Source organism: Labrus mixtus, chromosome 8 (genome assembly GCF_963584025.1).
Source record: "Labrus mixtus chromosome 8, fLabMix1.1, whole genome shotgun sequence".
NCBI lineage: Eukaryota > Metazoa > Chordata > Actinopteri > Labriformes > Labridae > Labrus > Labrus mixtus.
In genome coordinates, this window is record NC_083619.1 from 14,560,891 (window position 1) to 14,577,864 (window position 16,974).

At 39.0% G+C, this 16,974-nt stretch overlaps 2 protein-coding genes across 5 annotated transcripts in view; both read right to left on the reverse strand.

Moving 5' to 3' along the window:
• The window catches only part of kcnab1b (potassium voltage-gated channel subfamily A regulatory beta subunit 1b), a 38,490-nt gene extending 32,398 nt beyond the window's left edge, over positions 1 to 6,092 (reverse strand). Inside the window, exon 1 of one of the 4 annotated variants that reach the window (XM_061044566.1) lies at positions 5,576 to 6,092. In XM_061044566.1, coding sequence (XP_060900549.1) covers positions 5,576 to 5,832 — 257 coding nt within the window. In that variant the 5' untranslated portion in view covers positions 5,833 to 6,092. Of the gene's footprint in view, positions 1 to 22; positions 552 to 5,575 lie in introns of those variants that run through there. The other 3 variants (XM_061044569.1, XM_061044568.1, XM_061044567.1) reach the window with 3 other exon arrangements.
• Positions 6,093 to 13,755: 7,663 nt separating this feature from the next.
• Positions 13,756 to 15,923, reverse strand: LOC132979085 (ras-related protein Rap-2b-like). Its single transcript, XM_061044570.1, has one exon. It carries the CDS (start codon positions 15,499 to 15,501, stop codon positions 14,953 to 14,955), a length of 549 nt encoding a protein of 182 aa, XP_060900553.1. The 5' UTR covers positions 15,502 to 15,923; the 3' UTR covers positions 13,756 to 14,952.
• Between the last annotated feature and the right edge of the window lie 1,051 nt (positions 15,924 to 16,974).

Genomic DNA, 16,974 nt, shown 5'->3' on the forward strand with positions numbered 1-16,974 from the left:
TAACGGATGTAAATGTTCTTACACACAGTAAGCAGTCAGCGTTCTCTGAGCGGAAAGGATAAGCTTGATTGATGTGTGCCCTCTTGAAACTTTGCAGGGAATCAAGCAGTGTCACACAGCATGTAGAAGTCCCGCAAAGATCTGCATCCAGACAGAAGCAGCATCAGCATTTCCAGCAGCTGTCCCCAGACCCGATGCACACAGCCTTGTCCCGTCTCAAAAAAGTCCTCCGCCAAGTCAAACAGCTTTTTTACGGTCCACTGCTTTGCAACAAGAGCGCTCTGTTGGATAAGGAGACCCTGGAACAGTAGCAGACAAGTGGCAGGGAGAAGGAGGAGGAGGAGGAGGAGGAGAAAGGAGGATGCATGGTACCTCAGATCAGGGAGGAAGAGGACTGATGCAGTGAGGAGGCGAAGAGCAGCGTGTATGTGAGTGTAAGGAGAGAGAGAGAGAGAGAAAGAGAGAGAGAGATAGTAAGTGAGTGAGGCGCTGAATCAGGGAGAGAAACAGTGTGTGTGTAGGCTACTGGCTCTGACTGACTGGCTGAAGGAACTGCAGTGTTTTTTCACTATATGGTGCCACACACTCAGTGAGAGAGAGAAATGGAGAGAGAGAGGATGAGAGAGAGAGAGAGAGGGGGCAAGAGGGAGAGAGAGAGAGAGGGAGAGAGAGGGCGAGAAAGAGAGAGAGAGAGAGAGAAATGTAAATTGAATGGAAGTAAAGGGAGATTTGTTTGTGAGCGTTCATTTACTTAAATACATTTTCCCCCAGGCAGGATGATAAAATGACATATGGCTGCTGATAACATTAACCTACATGAGAAAGTAACAGGCGCGCTTCACATAACGGGTGATGACTTTCGAAGCATATATTAATTATCACCATGTAATAAGCACTAATGTCCAATCTGTTACTCCTTTAGGAACAGCTTGACGACACTGCATGATGTGTGATGTGAGGAATGGCATGTTATAGTTGATTAGAGTCTCAAAGAAGAGCCAAAAAGACGTACACTGTCACTAACATCTCAGAGCAGATGCTACTGTAAGACGCACAATGAGATAAGGCATAAGCCAGCATTCAGGCGGTATAGAGTCTTATTTTCCTCCCCCACTGAGCTGTAATGTGACAATGCAGGATTTCATGGTTCATGGAACAATCATGAACCTCGAGGCAAAAACACAGTTTTATTTATATCCTTCTCGATTGTATTTGATAACAGTAGATGCTGGTGAAAATCACTTCGACAGAGCCATGTATTTTCAATGTGAGGGTTGTCTCTTGAGTCAGAAAGAGCAACAACGGTCCGATTTTTAACATTAGCAACTATAAAGGATGTGATCAAATGTATCTTGATTAAGCTGATTTAATGCTTCTTTCCAATATTTTCAAGTGCCTGCAATTGCTAAAGAATGCGTCATATTGCATTGCAGCTTAATGCAATCAAAAACACAAGTAATACTGACATTTCAATTTCTTAACCTTTCTCTATGATTAGAGTCGGGTGTGGAAAATTTTTAAAATTTGATTCAGAATTAGGACTTGTATCTTTTCTTCAGATTATGATTATGCGATGATCACTACTACTTATAGGGTTTCGTGCAATATAGACTTTAAATATTGTCTTTAATATTGACATCATAGAAATTCGGAAGATTGACTGGAGTCATATTTAATGAAACAGTAACAAAGCAACTAAGACATTATTCTGATAACCTGACTTCCAGTCCCTGATATTGTTCAAAGTGGACATAGCCAGCATAACATAGCCCATTGGTTAATTGTCTTCATTTTAGCTTTTGGTATCAGCAGAGCAGATATGCATTGCTGCACAATTAAAGTCAATGGTTGCTGCAGTAGTGATTTAAGTATCCAAGCCCTAAAGCATGCACTGCTTGATTTCCACATTACTCTTAATGGGACAATGATTTACAAAATGAACAACAACATGCTATATTAAGGATGACATGAACCTAGAAAACGAGATCGTAAACTTTAGTTAGTTCTATAAAATCTGCCATGTTTTTCTAATAAGATGAGTTGCCCCTGATTGTTGAACTATTTGCTTAAGGCATTACCTTTAAGACCATCCATTACTTTTATACAGTCAATGGTGTATCCAGTATGCTGTACAGAATTGTAGAGCTCATACTGCCCTGAGTAACAAAGCTTTTCAGGGTTATTTTTTCAGGCTTTTGAAAGCTTGGAAAGCACAAGCTAAATAATACATACATCTGTTTTAACAATTCCCAAAAGCCCTGCCCTCTATGATGAAACTTATTCTGATGAGTAAAATCAGTGGAAAGCACATTTATACAACACTAAGTTGAAGAAAAACATAAAAAGCCTGCAGGCAAACCCTGTTCTGGCTTGATCATTTTGTTCTGCGACACTCTTGAGAGCTAACTGCACAGTTGGACTAAGTTTCAATCATCCTTCTAATGTCACATGCACCTCGAAGCCTATAACTTCCTCCCTGTTGATCTCATTTAAAAGTGTGTCAGTCAAAAGCGACAACTAGATCTCTCTCTTACATTCTCGGCTGGAATCCCCAACAGGCAATGTGGCTGTTACCTTGAGGCAAACCTCTCTGCTTTAATTGCTCCAGTAAGGAACCTTTAATAGAGTTCCAAAACTCTGATACTAAAACAAAAAACATCCACATGGCAAGTATGCACATGTTGAAATACATCAGCAGTCATGACACAGCACACAGGAGACAGCAGACTGATTAATCGTTCTATCCTGGATTTCCCACAGTGTGCAACATCTGTTGGCATAGCTTGATAGCATTGCCTTTTCCTCTCCAAAATACTGCATCTATTTATAGAGAGAACAAAATTCTTTCTTTAGCGACATTAGAGTCCCTGTCACATAATTACAGCCCTTAAAACAGCTGTATTTATACATTATACTGAAATATTCAAAATGTAACGCTGATCGTTTTTCTTATCAGCTCTAACCTCTTGTTGAGAAAATGAGAGATAACAAGGGGGGAAATCTTTCCAAGCTCCCAGTGACGTCACTGCTGCAGCAGTCCCCCTCTCTCTCTCTCTCTCTCTGTAATTTCCTCTGCATTCTCCTTTTGGCTCTAATCTTCTGTCTATGTTTTTTCTCCTTTCTATTCTCCCCCTCTACCTTTTCTTCTCTAGATCATCTTAAACACGACAGTCTCTCTCTCTCTCTCTCACTCCATTTCTATAGTCTTTCCCCATATGCTGCAGATTTGACCCAGCAGCACTAGTCATTGTGATGTACTGCACGTACACAGAGGAGGAATTGGTTGTTTAATCTGTTTTAATAGGGCGATACCGACTCTGTGTAGACAAAACGGTCACGGTTAAGCCACAAATTTCACTCTGGGGCAGCAAACATGCATGAAATACTGACGATGAAGCTTGACTCCAAATCTGACAGGAGGGGACAGTAAGAGAAGGATTTGTATAAAAATGCAAGATCATCATCATCTCCAAATCCGTCTTTCATCAACAGTCAATTTACATCCACTTGCACACACATAATTATCTTCATTTCCACCATTATAACATTATGACCATAGGCATCATTATCGGTCAAGCTTCTGTCACGACCTCATCTCAGTCTGAAACCACTGCATATGTTGACTTTGATGAATGCTGACATCTTTATTGTGACAACGTACAAATGCCTAGTGACCTTATGTGTCTGCCCAGAGGGCTCTTGGCCTTATGGAGATATTGAATGATTGAGGGAAATGTATTCAGAGTTTTTTATTTGGTGAATGGTGAGGCACTCAGTGGTTAATGGAGTCTCTATTGATAAAATGTATGTATGCTCAATATCAAACTTCAATAAATAGCACACAGAATGTCCAAAGAGCTACAAAGCCATGAAACTGCAGATGCTAGTGTTATAGCCTAGTAGACATCAAGTGCTTCTTAAACACTTGTCTTGACCTTGTACAATACTGTTACATCTTTATTTCTTCACATCAGAGTTCATGGAGAAATGTTTTCTGGTTTTATCGTGGATGGCCTCCAGTTGCTTCTAATATAAATGCTAACTTTAGTCTCTGTTAGCCAGTTAGGTCATTCAACTCTGTCAGCCAGCAGCTAGTCTACCTTACTCATCCAGTTTGGGAGCTCCAAGTACCAGGGAGTGTTGTTATTACACCTTTAGCAAAGGAGCTTTAAGCAGCAGATCAAATGCTGGTTTTGAGTACCCTGACAACAGAACTGTAGCTACCCGGCAGCCTCCCAGTTAACATAGCAGCGTTACCAAACGCAGAAGAAGAGAGTGACAGAGACCACTTTGAAGACAGGGAGTACAGAGAAAAATAGTTGGTTATGTGATATAAAAGCATATGATTGGTTGATGCTTTAATGTGTAATTGGAGTGCCTTAAACAGTTGAGGTTAGCTAAATTGATTTGAGCACATTTTGCCAGTCTTCAAATGTCCCCAACTTTTATTCAAGATGACTTATAGCCTGATGCCTTGTCACCTGTTAGCTGTGAAAACACCATTAGCCTTTCTGTGTAGGTGGTGTTGCACAGTCTTTCCTCGTCAAGCTATGTTCTCCTCCATATGAAAACCAAAAAAGGGTTGGAAACTTCTGAAGAATAAAGTGTTTGTATGTTATTATCACCAAGAGTTGGATAATAAAGATTGATACAACTTTAAAGCAAAGGGTAGAGCTAGTTAGCCCTATAAGAAGGAATACGCTAACTACTCAAGATGTTGGATTTACTCAAACAAAAAGTCACAACCTTTCAAAGAAATAGTAGTGATAATAAAAACTAAAAATGTTCATTGGATAAAATTTAGGGTTGCTCATATCTACACAAACGCTTTACTTGCTTTGGCTAGCCATTTTCCAGCTGCTTCCAACATTTATGATTAATAAGCTAACAATTTTCTTGTTGTCGCTTCACATTTACCAAAAGACCAGATTGGAACAATATTAATCATCCAGTTCCTGGCAGGAAATCTTTGAGTGTAATTTTAAAGTCAATATTTTATCAAGGGACCATTATGACATGAATGTTGATTGATTTCCAATGAAAGACACTTTTCAGAGACAGCAAATCTGTAATATTACCTCCATTTCAGATCATTACTCCAGACAGCTTACACTCTTTCTACTTACATTAACACCCTGCTTAATTTCATATTCAAATCTCTTTAGAACTGAAACCAGCCAAAGCCAAAGATGACAGCATTATGTCTAATGGTGGCCTTAAACGTCATGTCTAATTGCAGAGGGGAATCAGTGCCGGGTCTCATTGTGCTAAGAGAGGCTGTTTCTTATCAGTGGTTGATGATAGCATTTAGGTATTAAAAAACACAGGGACCCTGCTGAAGAAAGATATAATTCCTAGTCCCAGTGGTTCATAGATTATATAAACTGAAATGAGTTGACATACAGAGTGCTGTTTAAACTGATAAGTTCTGACTAAATTCACAATTACCCATGAACAGATAAAGACATGCAGCAAAATCAGTAAGGAACACCTTTTAACAACTTAAATGATATTCCTCCAATCTCTCTGTTTCTTTCTACATGCAATCACCCCATAGCAGAACTCAATATCCTACCTGTAGACCATGTTTGCACAGGTTTGGGTAGATGCCTTGAAAAAATTGTTGCGTACATAGAGAAGCTCCTCAAAACTCTGCTGCTCCTGAGGTCTGCAGGCTTCGAAACTTCCTGGAAAGCAGCTGGTGGGGCTTGAGGGTTGCCCCCTGGTTCCTGCCCCCTGCCTCTGCTGGATGGAACTGGGGCAGCGCTCCAGCCTCGGCCCCCCTCTCTGCCTGGGCATGGAGATCTCGCTGCAGGCTGCCTTGAGATACATACTTGAATCAACCTTGTCTCCCTCAGGCTGACAGGACTCTTTATTCTGTTGGCAGATCCTTTTCAATATATTTAGTCATCCTGTGGAGAGAATCTGGTCTTAAAAACATCTCCATGTAAGTACTATACTGGTCATGCTGGACCACAGAGGATATATTTGTTTGTGAGAAAGTTCTTGTCATGCCTCTAGCCTACAGAGAGATTTAGAGTAATACCCTGACAATTTCCATTGATATATAAAACAAAGCTCACATCAGTGACAAAGGTAAGACAGCCGCACAAACAGACAAACACAAACAAAATAAACAGTTAACCGGGTGGGGTGGGTGGGTGGGTGTGGGTGATACCTGTGATGTCAACTTTATTCTTAGATGAGTGACAAATTAAAAGACAAAGGCAGCTTTTGTTTGAGCTCCTGGTGGCTCCACAGAGAAAAGCCTGCTCGTCTGTGATACAAGCCGAACAAAGCCAGAGGGATATTTCTGTCTTCATGTCAGAAAATATCTTCTTGATACATCTGTTGTATGTATGTACAGCCAATTCAAATTGCAGCTGAGAACCTCCTCTTCTGCTCTGGTTACGTGCCCTTACAGCGAATGACTGAATTTTGACAGAAACAGCAATGCAGAGAAAGTCATATAAATATGATTTTTATTTATAGTGGGATCACAGATTTAGGAAACCTTATGTGCACTACAGTAACACTAACAAAAGTCCATTGTTGATAATCTCACAATTAGCAAAATGACACTGAGTTAAAGCTGAACAACTGTTTATAGGGGAGTTGCAAACATTAATGCCGTACACTGTTGAGGTGTAAAAGTCAGATTATGTTCACTAAAAGAAGAACTGACACAATCCTTTTGTAAGCAATAAAACGTTGCATTCAAAAGCAATATACGGCAGTATTGCTCTGTTTAATGTACTCAAGGGTTTTTCTGCCAACAACTAGGACACCGGTGCCCCATTTGAATGATATTCTTTGTATACAAAACCATTGTACATCATCCGCAGTCAAAAATCTTTAAGCCAGGTTTTTAATAGTTGCATTTTAAAAAAAACAATCCTCTGATTTTATGTATTCCACCTTATTTATTGTTGGATTGTCCTCAACATTTAAGAGTGGAAGGAATATTAAAAGTCATTTTTAGTTGTAAAAATATCTGTTTATTTTTTTAAGAATTTATATATATGTAGGAACATGAGTATATTATATTTGTATCAACATACTGTATCGGTGCCCTCTTTTCTGTTGGTCAGTTGTACCTGCCTGCCCTCTTGTGAACAGAGAGGAAACAGCAGCCAGATCCAAGGGAGACTTCAGTTTGATGCTTTCAAACACTATCAAGCCTCCTCTGTACATTTTGTAATTTCACATTTGAAAAAAGCTCAATAGTAGCTAAGACAGTTGTGAAGATGGAAGGGGATGAACACACACACAGTCATTCAGAGTGTATGAGTAGATGGGCTGAAAACGGAGATAAGATGTTGGATGAATGTGGTGGGAAGCTGAGAGCACCTCTGTGTGTCTGCTGTGTCCTCCCACTCAGTGTGCAATGTGAGAGGCAGATGCAGAGCATTTAGTCTATTTCAGTCCATGGATATGTGGTAACCCTTTTCTTCACTGTTCCCTGTAAGACTTGTGACTCATCCACACTTGGACACAATCTTGCTGGAAGCATTAGCTAGAAAATATCTGACCCTCACAGGGGAAGGCACTCTTGTGGTCTTCATGCACAATTTATAAATGTCTTGAACTAATCTGAAAAACTGTTGACTGTTTTCTGTTGAGTCTTGGTTTAAAGGACAAATAACTGTATTTGTGTAGTGTTTGTATTTTTCTTGAACTTTGAAATTTTGCTTACTATTTTGCTTTTTTGTTATTTTTTAAAATCATTTTCGAGGTGTTTAACTAGCCTCAAATTTCCCCAGATCTTAATCTAGATTAATATTATGTTAATTTTGAAAACTTTAAGGTTTTTGGGGGATTTTCCCAAACTTTTGGGGAAATATTGGACATTATATCAGGAATTGTGATAAAACCTCAGATTTAAGGAAACATTCTTCTGACATTCTGACATAGACAATTCATTTTTGAGAATTTTTCAAAGAACTTTTCCTAAAATTATCCTTTATATTTCCTTTTTTTTTTTGTAATATTTCAATATTTTTTGAAATCACAACTGTTTATTTTCTGGAATTTATATTCTGAATGAACATCTGCATTTCAAAACATGTTGGAATGTTCGTTAAACTTAATCTTAAATTTTGGACTTTTTTGTGGACATTTTCTACAGAAATTTACAGGAATTATTCTGGCTATTTCGTGATGGTATTCAGAAAATGTTCAAGAATTTTAATTATGTATTTTTTTTCCCGAAAATCCTCTGAAATTTTACAAGATTTTTTTTTGTAAACGTTTGAAAAATATTTGGGAACTTCAGGAATTTTTTGTTTGAAATATTATGAAACTTATGGAACTCTCCTTAGAGCTTTTCCAAGAAATGTTTAGGATCTTTTTTTGAAAGTTTTTTCAGATATTTTCAGGAATTCTCCCACAATTTAGGGAACTTCGGTCGGTTATGTTTCAGAACTTGCTGCAATTTACCAGGAAATTTTCCTTGATATTCATAAGGAATTTGTAATTTTGGGAAATGTTGCCATATATATCCTGACATTTTTACAGAACGTTTTGGGGATTTTCAATCATTTTTTGTCAGAACTTTTCTTCTGATTTTCTGAAAATTTGGTAACTTTTATTTTATTTTCAAGGAATTGTCATAGAAAGATTATGGAAACGTATAGGGAATTTTCCTGATTTTTTTTAAAGAAATATTTTGTTGTAAATTTTCTTGAAGTTTAAAAAAAAAGTTTTGTCTGCAATTTTTAGTACATTTTTGGTAATATTTTCAGAATTAAAGATAATATTTATTGAGGAGTTTATACAAGTATGACCCCAGAATTGGGCAAAAATACATCTAAATGTACATCTAAATTTCAGATTCAAACAAATCTAAGACGTAAGTGGTGATTAAAGGGCCCTTGCACTTGTGTCTCAGTTGACACACAACTGAATTTTCACGTCTATTACATAATGATTTATTGAAGGAGTTACATGTGACTTCCTGTTTCCATTAGTTGGCAGAAACTGATATGCATTTTATCATACATTGTAAGGTGTACATAGTTCAGACCACACTGTGTACACTTCATTTAATTGTGATTGTGTTTGTCTGTAAGCTTACCTGAGTGTGCTGATGAAGGCTTCACTTGTGGGTGGTGCTATGACGAGGAAGTCAATGAATTAGCATGGTTCTCTACATTTCTGGGTTGTAACCACATGGTAGGAGCACTTGTTGCAGTTTGCCTTGGGTTATTAAAGATAAACCACAATTATATTAATAACTGTAATGTAATGACAACCATTTGTCACAAACTGGCTCCAAGTAAGTAAAGGGTATCACACATGAAACAAGGTATAAGGGAAGTTAAATTATTGTTAATCTCAACATAAAACAATCATAATTATTTAAATCAGATAAATCATTCATAAAAATTATTTGATTTCTATATTGGCAGTTCTAGGCTCCCATACATTTTGCTAGAATAAAAACATGAAGGTTCATATCACTGCGAGCCATGTGATTGTCTAACTTTAGTTTTTCTGCTCCATCTCTTTTTATTGTTATATACCAATCCGTTTTTCAATCACATTGAAATTCCAGGTTCAAATGAAATCCAATCATGATTGTGTACATTGAAAATGTATATTTGATATTTTAATGTTTGCCTTTAAAATGGTATCATTAAATTACATCACCAATGGCTCCAGCATAGAAAAGACAAACTTCCATTTTCCCTTCTATTTGCATTTCACACTGGCACAAGTAATGACACAGTTGGTATTTATGTGAAAATCCCAGTTTTTCAATTTCCCTTCAAGTTAGTTCCGTTTGAATAGTATCGACGCTTCGAAAAAGTTAAGAAGCCCATCCACATTCATGTTCTCCTACGCAGAATATGATTTGTTGATGGAAAATGGGTTTATCTTGGAAATACATTTTTTAAAGCACAAATATGCAATAAATGAAGCTTACATGTGTTCATACTTCACATGCATGGAATTCACATGAATCTTCAATTTAACTACAATTTAGTATGATACTGGCAGCTTTTAACTTCCACATGTTAAAAAGTCTATTATTGAGTAACCCTTCCCTGTTAGTGACACTTAATGGTTGAGTGTTTAGTAAAGAACACCAGTAGCAGATGATTAGCTTAGCATGAAGACAGAAAACTCTGAAATAGTCAAAGTATAAGAAGTTGTTACAGCACTTAACTCTTTTTTAAAGATAAATAAGCTATTGAGCTTGAGAGGGACTGGTATGTTGTATTTTCACAGAGCTTTTTGCCCTGTTAGCATTCTTTCTGCTTATCGAAGCTTACAGGTGGCTGGCTACAGTGTTGTGCCTATTTACATCTCTGCAACTAACTCCTAGTAATATCAAACAAGCATATTTACCCAAAATGTCAAACTATTGCTCAAAAGTACAGGCAATATAATCTGTCTTCTCAAAGAAAGAGCAGAACGATGCATTCAAGAGTTTAGAACTATTTGTTGTTGACAGTGTAGGGTCCTCATGGTGTACCAAGTAAAGCCCAGCTTTGTCACTGTAAGTAACCTATGAGCACCGATAATGGTTTCATTGTAGGTTAACCAAGAATTCAGCTGCATGCAATCTCTGTATGGCTTCATCTCCACTCCTCGGGCTACAGACCTTGTTATTGCAAAACACTGGCCAAGCTTAACATTGCAGAAAGAAGACTTTCTTACTTCCAGATTTTCTCACATGATGATCTTATTCTTTTTGCTAAGGTCAGATAGAGTGTGTGTGTGTGTGTGTGTGTGTGTGTGTGTGTGTGTTTGCTGTCACTTAGTTTTGAGTTCATGGCTCACAATAAAAGCCATTCAATAGATTTCAATGAGAGCTGTTTCAGAGGCGATTGCATCACATAATATCATCAAATTTGACCATGTCTTTACCAATCAGCTAAAAGATAAGTTGCAGTAAGAGTGAAAATATCAGTAAATAGTGTCATATGATCCTGCTGGCTTTAAATCAAATCACAATGCAGCCACTCAAATGAAATCTATCCATCCTACTCTGTTCTTTTCTCTCGTCTACATTTCCCCTCACATGCTTCTTAATTTGAATCTTTCTGTGTGAGCTTTGGCTCAAGTTGAACAAGCTAAAGCACAGGGGTCACATCCTGTGTCATGGGCACCCAAGGGAGAACAGGCTGTGACAAACCATTTCTTTCAAAATGGTAAAGAGGAACTGTGTATAAGTTTCAACATCTGATAAATCTAAGGTGAGGTTACAGCAACACAGGAAATGCCCTCTCATCCACCCTTCATTTCCTCTATACGATATAAAAAAAAAAGTTGATGCATCAGTGTGTAATAGCTCTACAGCTCGTGTAGTGCAGGTTGTACACCTAAAGGCTTACAACTACTCAGGTTATATGTGGCTAAGTATGATCTGAATGAAAAATGCTTCAGCTTTCACGTAAGGCTCTTGGCCATGTACATTGTGAAATTCAGGAGGAACATTAAGAGGAACAGGAACAGAGGAACAGTTTGAGTAATGATGCAGTGGGCATAAAATGGTGTCAGATGTTTAGGCAGCATCGGAGAAGTGTACTGGTCATATAACTTAATGTTTTATATTATTTTGTGTACAAATGGAAGGATATTACTTTGTAAGACTGTAAGGAAAGCAGCACGTTACTACTGCAGAATATGACTGAGACGTTCTGCATTTATATTATCCACATCTTTGAAGCTGAATGTTTGCCTCTTATGAACTTCACACTCAGTCTAATCCTGATACACCGGGCTGGCTGCTCCTGCTGTCACCAAGCGATACCTCCCATTCCACTTAAGTACAGTATCTTTGAAACCATCCTGCTGTAGACCAACAAATATTGAGAAATGCACAAGCTTTAGGCATCATTTAAAAACTGTAAATGTGGCGTTTCATGTATTCAAACTCCACTGCGATGATACACCGGATGGGTCTTATGACTAAGGTCATGCAGGCCAAGGAACCAATATGAGAAGAAAATGTACTTGTAGACTAAGTCTCACCCCTACACACGTTCCTCCATCCAGATCTTATTTTGCGCATGTCTGTTAAACTCTCATAAGAAATAGATTTTGGTCAACATGTGAGTGGAGTTTTACTTTCTAAGCTGGTTAAGTTTGTATTATAGGATTAAAAAAAGTGTATAAAAGAAAGTTAAGCAAAGTTAGTTTGCCTGAAAAAAACAATCACCTTTTATAGTACAATTTGGGATTAAAAGTAGATTTTATGGTTTAAGTATCTTTACTACCTTTAAAGTGGAGTGAAAAGTTTACCTTTGAAATGTAGGGAAGAATATTTTGAAGGATAAACTCAAGTAACCGACTGAGCTGCTGTTGCTCATTTTAGCCGTATAGTTATGTGACCCTGATTCTGAAAGCTGATTCTGACCCGTATGCCAGATGATCAAACATCAGCACATCTAGATCACCCTTGACTCTTATAACTTAAAACTTATTTTTACTGCTCTTATCCCTTTTTGATGAGATCTGCAGAAAGAGCTTGAAAATATATTTGTTTTTTCCTCCCATGTAAGGTAAATGTCTGAGGCTTATTTAAGTTTCTCTGAGTTATACATGTTCATATTACAGTCACAATGATCGCATGAATTATTTAACAGTCGCTGTTTACATTAACAGTTAAAACTAATCAATAAAATTCATTACTTGTTAGGTAACAGTTTTTTTCTTTTGCTTGTAGGAGCCACTCAAAAAGACGTGGAGTTTCACAAAATGAAACCCTGTGGGTGTTCAACACACCAGAATAAAATTTGGAGTAATTGAAGTTTTAAGATAAGAGGCAGTGTTATATTTAAGTTCATTCTTATGAAAGGACTCTGACATAAGCTACTGCAAAGCTTGAGCTTTGAAATTCACCCGAAGTTTCAGCTTAAATGAAACAACGTCATTGTAAAACTTATTGAAATAATGTTTTCTTTAGCCTATACATAATTAGTGCTGACATGTCCTTAGATTGAAGTTCGTTATCTGACCTTGAATCTCTACTTTTTTATAGACACTTGAGGTATCAGCTCATTGGCTAATCTTAGGAACCAAATACCAGCCGACAGTACAACGTATGTTTGGCTGATTGAACTGAGCTGCAGAAAGGAAAAAGCCCTCTCTGTGCTCAGTGGCAAAACACGCAGTGGGTAGAAGGGAAATAGCCCTCCCCAGCTAAACACTCTCACTGGAAACCCTACCCACTATCCAAACAACTGGACTGAGATGTTATTTATTCATATGTGCAACGATGGCCATGATCAGTTACTAGGTAATTCTAACTCTGTGTATAAGACTAATCATTCTTATAGAAACAGTAAACATTTAAAAACCCTGTAACCTGTCCAAACTAAAACCCCTGCACCATGAAAAGTCACTGCCCGGTTGGAACAGACATTTCTTTTTCTAATGTATAATTTAGATATATGGTCCTTTAGCCTATATCTTGAGAGGTGTCGCGCAGGATGTCTGAAAGTGGTTTAAAAATTGTTAACACAAGAGCAACAAATATCTGACAGGATCTTGTGTGGTGCAAACGCTCCCAAAACTAAAAATCAAAAAAAGACCTATTAGGAAAAAAAAGGACAAAAGTATCAAGTCCTTGTTTTGGTGAAGATAGTGCTAGAAATAGTTTTTTTTTTTTTTTGTCTTCATTTAGATAATAAAACAACTGAATATCAACATTTAAAATTGTCCGACTAATCAACATTTTTTCTCTATAAAAAAAAGGAAAAATAAATGTAAAAGAGCCCCTGAATAAAAGGCAGACACTCTGACTTAAAATGCTTTTTGTATTACAAGTCATTCAACTGACAGCTGGATGGCAGAAGATTTGTCCAAAGGAAAACTTACAATTACAATAGAAGTCAAAAAAATGTCACATTTTTATAAAAGGAAAACAAAACTCTAGATAATACAGACATGGCTTGCCATTCACTGAACCAAAACCCTGGTAGGTTAAAAGATACTCTGTTGATCTTGTTGGGACTAGTACCTGGAGGAATGGCCTGACTCTGACCCCTGAATCAGCAGGTCGGACAACCAGCGGAGCTTCCTGACTGTACACCAGGAAGAGGCTGTTCTCACTTGACACCAAATGAAACGAGAAACTGCTAAAAAAGAAGAAGTTCTGATTGCCATCAAGACACACTGCAGAGGAAGAAGGGCTCATCGGTTGGCACAGTCACAAGAGTTTTTCTTAGGAAGGCACTTGACATGGGGTTGTGGTGTTCCCCATGCAGCCACAGCAACGCACTAAGGTCCTCGTTTGTGCACACTGAGGAGGGACACCGTCAGCTAAGTGCAAGATCCATGATAAATCCACTTTTCACCACACCAAAGAGGGGGGGGGGAACTAAAAAAAAAAAGAATTCTGAAACACAAATCCACTACAGTCCACAGCTTCAAATACAGTCCCTAAGTGGGTGGGGTCATGACTTTTTTGGGGGGGGGAATGCATTTTTGTTGATCAGATTTAAGGAACCTGTGCAAAGGCTTCAGTGGTGATTGATATACGTTTGAGAGCGTTGAAGATTTTTAAGCACTTTCAAGTTTCCCGCTCTGTAATTTCAGCCAAAGAGATCCCAAAAATGACCAAACCCACAACTATGACCAAACCCTAAGACAGATGGACCCGGCCCAGAAGCTGAACAATAAACCCACTAAAAATGAACAGAAAATAAAAGCAGATGTCTCTTAGGTTTCACAATAAGACATTCCCATTGAGGCACATTTCCAGAGAAGTGTCATATACAAAGCTATAAAAGAAAAAAAAAAATCCCCAAAAACATTCAAGTAACTTTGTCATGTAAACACTTTTTTTTTTTCCAGACTATTATACATGATCGATTGTTGTCAACGTCGATTTGTGTTTGTGTGCAACAATAAGACAACAGTGTGAGGAGAGAGAGAGAGAAGCCTGCAGGACTAGTTAGAGTCACGAATCCAGCCCGGATGTGGTCTCTGGGTTTGTTTTTAGAGCAGGACACATGAGCAGCACTGGTCGCCGCCACTGGGAACTGTTGAGTAGTTCATCTGTCTGACTATTTCTGCAAACAGTTCGTCAACCGAGCTTTTATTTTTGGCGGAAGTTTCCATAAAGGGGCAGCTCCACTCCTGGGCCAGCGCCTTGCCTTCCCCGGAAGACACCTCTCTCTCCCCCTCCAGGTCCACCTTGTTCCCCACCAGGATCATGGGCACCCTCTCATACCTCTTCACCCGGATGATCTGGTCTCTCATGGGCTTGATGTCCTGGAAGCTCTGCTGGTTGACCAGGCTGTAGACCAGGATGAAGCCCTGGCCGTTCTTGATGTACAGGTCGCGCATGGACGCGAACTGCTCGGTCCCGGCCGTGTCCAGGATCTCCAGCACGGACGGGGACGAGTCCACCTCGATCTCCTTCCGGTAGAAATCCTCTATCGTGGGGTCGTATTTCTCGATGAAGGAGCCGGTCACGAACTGGACCGTCAGCGCGGATTTACCGACTCCTCCTGACCCCAAAACAACCACTTTGTACTCCCTCATGGCCTGGGTGGGTGGTGTAAGGGGGGAGAAAAAAAAAAAAGAAAAAAGAAAAAGGCAGACACCTCCTTTTTTCCGCGACGAAGTCTTCCTCTCTCTCTCTCTCTCTCTCCCTCCCACCCGCTGACCAGCCCCGATGTTTTCAAAGCGAGCAGACTGGGAAGGCTGCCCTCGCTCGGCTAGCAGTCAAACCCCACGCCGACAAAATCCTCTGCGACGGCCGCGGAGTCCAGATCCGACCTCTCCTGGACATCAGCGTGGCGGATTCAAGCGCATTTTGATCGCTCTGTATTGTGCAAACCCTTGCTGTTGGGAAGCGTGATCGTGTCTCTGCTTCGCTCTTGCACAGCGTTTCCTGCCCACCACATCCTCAGCGCGTCAAACAGCGACGCTCAGTTCCGCTTTCTTAAAGGAGCCGTCACCCGAAACTCTCAGTCAGATGACCAGACAGGCTGCACCACCGTGTGTGCGTACATGTCTGTAGTCCAGGCTCAAAGCCCAGTCTGCGTGACCTCTCACCTCATGCTCTCATTCACGGTCATTACTCTCAATAAGGGGTTTTTGAGCTGCACTCTATCCCTATAATTATGATTGTACACAAGCATGCATGCTAATGAGGTCATTCATTAAAGCACATTTACATATCCCAACAGACTACAATGCATAAGTGGATGAATTCTTAACCTGATTAACTGTAAAATGTCTCGATTATAAGTCAAATTCCCGCGGGAACTTAAGTCAACGAGCATGACTAATATACACTATTTAACAAAAAAAAAGATTGAAATAAACCCCCTCATACACAAGGTGGAGGTGGAGATGGAGATGACGTAACTCTTCATTTTGCTGTGATTCACCAAAGGGAAAGACTTCTGTGATTTGGTTCCAGTTACAAGGGAAGAGAAACACATTCTTCATTTGGCTCACTTCCAATTACTGTGATGAATTTCATTGAGTTGCAAATGTAACCTAAATAGTTTCACAGTCAGTCATAAATATTTCAGTTTTTCCTTCTTGGAAATTCCTCTGCTATTTAGTCAGTCTTTATAAACCCATCACAGCCAATTAAAAACACAGTTAACTGCCTGATGTCAGTGTTTACATTGATTTTCATTAATTGCAATTATGATAGAATAACAAGACCAGGATGATAAAGTGTAATCAGTATTTTGTATTTATTTAACTACACTTCCTGAGCACTGCTGAGGTGCCCTTGAGCAAGGCACCGAACCCCAAAACTGCTCTGAAGCACTCGCTGTGGGCAGCACCCTCACTCTGAGACCTCTCCATTAATGCATGTCCATAGGATCCTGTTTGTGCATGTGTGTGTATTTTCGGCCTATGTGTGTGTCCACGTTCATTAAACAGTGTAAAACCAAATTTCCCCACTCGCAGGATTAATAAAGTATAAGTTATTATACTTATTTTATTTCAACTACATTGTTGATTAACTTAACAGAAATGCATTCTTTTCTT

Bases quoted from the DNA above. Each gene is read 5' to 3' on its own strand.
- LOC132979085 (XM_061044570.1), bottom strand. From the start codon at position 15,501: ATGAGGGAGTACAAAGTGGTTGTTTTGGGGTCAGGAGGAGTCGGTAAA.